Here is a 3141-nt window from a genome sequence, read left to right as displayed (position 1 = left end):
GCAGGGACGGCGCAGGAGGCCCTGCAGGAGCGGTATCGGCTGGGATCGCTGCTGGGGCGCGGCGGCTTCGGCAGAGTCTTCGCGGCCACGCGGCTCTCGGACGGCGCCCCGGTGAGCGGTGGGGCTGGCGGCGGGCGCAGGAGGAGGGGATGGAGGAGGAGGAGGGCAGAGGGCAGAGGATGGGGCACGCAGTGGGGGCGGCGAGCTCACCCCGCTGCTGGCCTTGGCTTGCAGGTGGCCATCAAAAGGGTGCCACGGAACCGCGTCCGGCACTGGGGCGAGCTGGTGAGTGAGCGGGGCCAGCAGCCGGGGCTGCCGGCCAGGGATGAGCCGGGGCCCGGCACGGTGGGAGCCGCCAGGACGCCCCGAGGGAGAGCGGGCGTGGGGCCAGCGCAGGGCGCAGAGTATCCCGGGCTGGCTGAGGGCTTCCCCAGGCCTGGCACGGCATCGGCCCCACTGACGGCATCGTGCTCCTCCCGCAGCCCGACGGCACCAGCGCACCCCTGGAGATCGTGCTGCTGGCCAGGGTGTCCACTGGCTTCCCCGGTGTGGTCCAGCTGCTGGAGTGGCTCGAGCTCCCCAACTGCATCGTGATGGTGCTGGAGCGGCCAGAGCAGTGTCAGGACCTGCAGCGTTTCATTGGGGCACGGCGGTTCCTGCCCGAGGAGGAGGCGCGGGAGCTGTTCCGCCAGGTGCTGGAGGCCGTGCGGCACTGCACCAGCTGCGGGGTCCTGCACAGGGACATCAAGCCAGAGAACATCCTGGTTGACCTGGACACCGGGCAGGCCAAGCTGATTGACTTTGGCTGTGGCACCTACCTGCAGGACACAGTCTACACACACTTTGCAGGTGAGCCTACCCAGGGCTGTGCTCCCGCTGCTGACATCTCATGGCCCAACCTCTCACAGCCCAAGCTGGCTGTGGCAGCGGGGATTCTCCCTTTTGCTGCCAGTCAGGGCACTGAGTCCTCAGCTGAGTTGCTTTAGAGCAGGGCTGGGTGGGCAGGCATCTTCCAGCCCTGCTGGCAGCCTTTGCCAGCCACTCTGCCCAGGACTGGGGCTGGGCTGGGGCAGCCAGCCCGACCAAAACCCCCGTGGGTGGGGGTAGCAGAGAGAGAGGGCAGAACCTGTGCCCCAGCCAGTTTGGTGTGCAAATGAGAGGAAGGGCTTGCACTACCCCACTCGCCCTGTTTCCCTTGGCTTCATAATATTTTTGGGGCAATGCAGGCAGGGAGGATAAGGGCATGTTTTTTCCCCAGCATGGAGTGGATTTTTCCTTTGCATGTCATGGTCGGGCCTAGCCAGGGCTGCCCTCTTCCAGCACCAGAGGCTTCTTTTCCAACCCTAACTTTGTGCACAAGTCCCAGATGCTGGCGAGAGGGCAGTGGTCACCCTGTGTGCCCCTGATGCAGCCCCCACATACCCAGGGATGCTGTGGCCAGGCTCTGGGAGCAGCAGCATCCCCCTGATGAACTCCATCTGTATTCCATAGGAACACTGTCCTACAGCCCCCCGGAATGGAACGACTTTGGCTGGTACCATGGCGAGGCAGCAACGGTCTGGTCCCTGGGCATCCTGCTGCACCAGATGGTCTGCGGGGAGCACCCTTTCAGGAGGGGCCGGAACCTCAGCTGGGGCCAGCTCCCGCTGCCACAAGGGCTCTCTCAAGGTGGATCCTCTTCTCTGGGCACGGGGGGAATCCAAGTGCTGGGAGCCAGCAGCGGGCTCGTGGGCATCCCGCTCTGGCAGCTGCTGAGGAGGTGGCACATGTCCTGCTCTCCTCCAAAACAGGGAATTGGTGGGAAAGTTTAGGCCCAGCTCAGAGCGCATCCAGCATGGCCTGGGCATGGGAACAATGGGGTAAAGCAGACAGGAGCCTTCTCTGGCTGACCATCAGTTTCTGCTTTCTCTCCTCAGAGTGCAAAGACCTGATCTGGTGGTGTTTATCCGTGAACTCCTTGGACAGACCCACACTGGAAGACCTGTTCTGTGTTCCTTGGATGCAGGATATTCCTCTGCCATAGAAGAAGGGAGAGCGCCACAGGCACACTTTGATCCAGGGCCCTGGTAAGTTCCTGCTCCACATATGCCTTGGCAATGAGAAGCAAAGGAACCCAACCCTTTTTGTGCTGCCAGTGTCACTGCACCGGGGTCATGGGATGGGAACACGCAGCCCTTGTGCTGGAGCCCTTGTGCTGGAGCTGAGCTGCTCTGCCCAGCACTGGTGGCTGCCATCCCAGCTGGTTTTGCTTGTCCTGGTTCCCTGACAGCTGGGGCCCTGGGCAGAGCCCTGAGAGCCTGGTCTGCCCGCAGGGAAGGAGAAGGAGCCCCTGGAGAAGCTGTACCGGGTCGGGATGCTGCTGCTGCTGCTGCTGCTGCTGGAGACAGCGAGGGTGACATCAAGGATGACAAGCTCTTCCTCAGCCTGGCCACTGGAGGCTGAAGGTGATGCACTTTGATTCTGGCACCTTCTTCAAAGCCAAACTCCACGGGGAATTTGCAGATGAGTCCCCATCTGGGGAAATTCTGCCAGATTTGGGCATGACCCAGCCTGGCGGGGAACCAAAGGCTCCCCCTTTGCTGGGGCAGATGCAACTCATTCTTCAGTTGCTGCCCAGCTGCTTTTGGCAGGGCTGGGAGGATGGGCTGGGGCGGGTACGAAATGGGAGTGGGCTCCTGGCTCTGCCAACAGCCCCCAGCACCCACCGTGCCCCGGGCTGGGGCTGGGGCTGGGGCAGCCAGCCCGACACAAACCAACCCCATGGTGGGAGCAGAGGTGAGGCTCCAGAACCTGTGCACAGCTGCTTTGCTGTGCAGGCAAGGAAGGGCTTGGGCTGCTCCACTGCCCTTGTTTGCTTTGGGGTCACTGTGATTTTGGGGGACAGTGCAGGGAGGAAGAGAGAAAGTGTGGGATTCCCTCAGCCATGGCTGGGTTTTTCCCTAGCATGTAGGGGTGGGGCCTTCCTCATGGCACTGACAGAGATAAGAGTTTTTACTGTTTTTCTTGTTTTCCCTTTTTGTCTCTAAACTCTTGTCAATAATGTGTTGTTTGTTATTCCAGAAGAAGCATTCAAGATGGTCCAGTGTGGATGGGGAAGTGCTTGGGAGCAGCTGTGGCGTGGATGGGCCGTGCCCTTGGAGA

General features: G+C 61.9%; 1 protein-coding gene across 1 annotated transcript; it reads left to right on the top strand.

Moving 5' to 3' along the window:
* Positions 1-325: 325 nt before the first annotated feature.
* Positions 326-1931, top strand: LOC141727802 (serine/threonine-protein kinase pim-1-like). The gene is made up of 4 exons (XM_074534091.1): positions 326-439; positions 483-849; positions 1492-1727; positions 1917-1931. Exons 1-4 carry the CDS (start codon positions 326-328, stop codon positions 1929-1931), a joined length of 732 nt encoding a protein of 243 aa, XP_074390192.1.
* Positions 1932-3141: the final 1210 nt, after the last annotated feature.

Source organism: Zonotrichia albicollis, unplaced genomic scaffold (genome assembly GCF_047830755.1).
Source record: "Zonotrichia albicollis isolate bZonAlb1 unplaced genomic scaffold, bZonAlb1.hap1 Scaffold_254, whole genome shotgun sequence".
Taxonomy (NCBI): domain Eukaryota; kingdom Metazoa; phylum Chordata; class Aves; order Passeriformes; family Passerellidae; genus Zonotrichia; species Zonotrichia albicollis.
The sequence above is the reverse complement of the archived record's forward strand: the minus strand, read 5'-3'. Positions and strand labels throughout refer to the sequence as shown.

What these genes read in the sequence shown, in the direction of transcription:
- LOC141727802 (XM_074534091.1), top strand. Translation starts at nt 326, where the DNA reads ATGAGCCGGGGCCCGGCACGGTGGGAGCCGCCAGGACGCCCCGAGGGA. An exon ending in TGAGGGCTTCCCCAGGCCTG is followed by an intron (nt 440 to 482) that starts GCACGGCATCGG and finishes CTCCTCCCGCAG; the next exon opens with CCCGACGGCACCAGCGCACC. An exon ending in AGTCTACACACACTTTGCAG is followed by an intron (nt 850 to 1,491) that starts GTGAGCCTACCC and finishes TGTATTCCATAG; the next exon opens with GAACACTGTCCTACAGCCCC.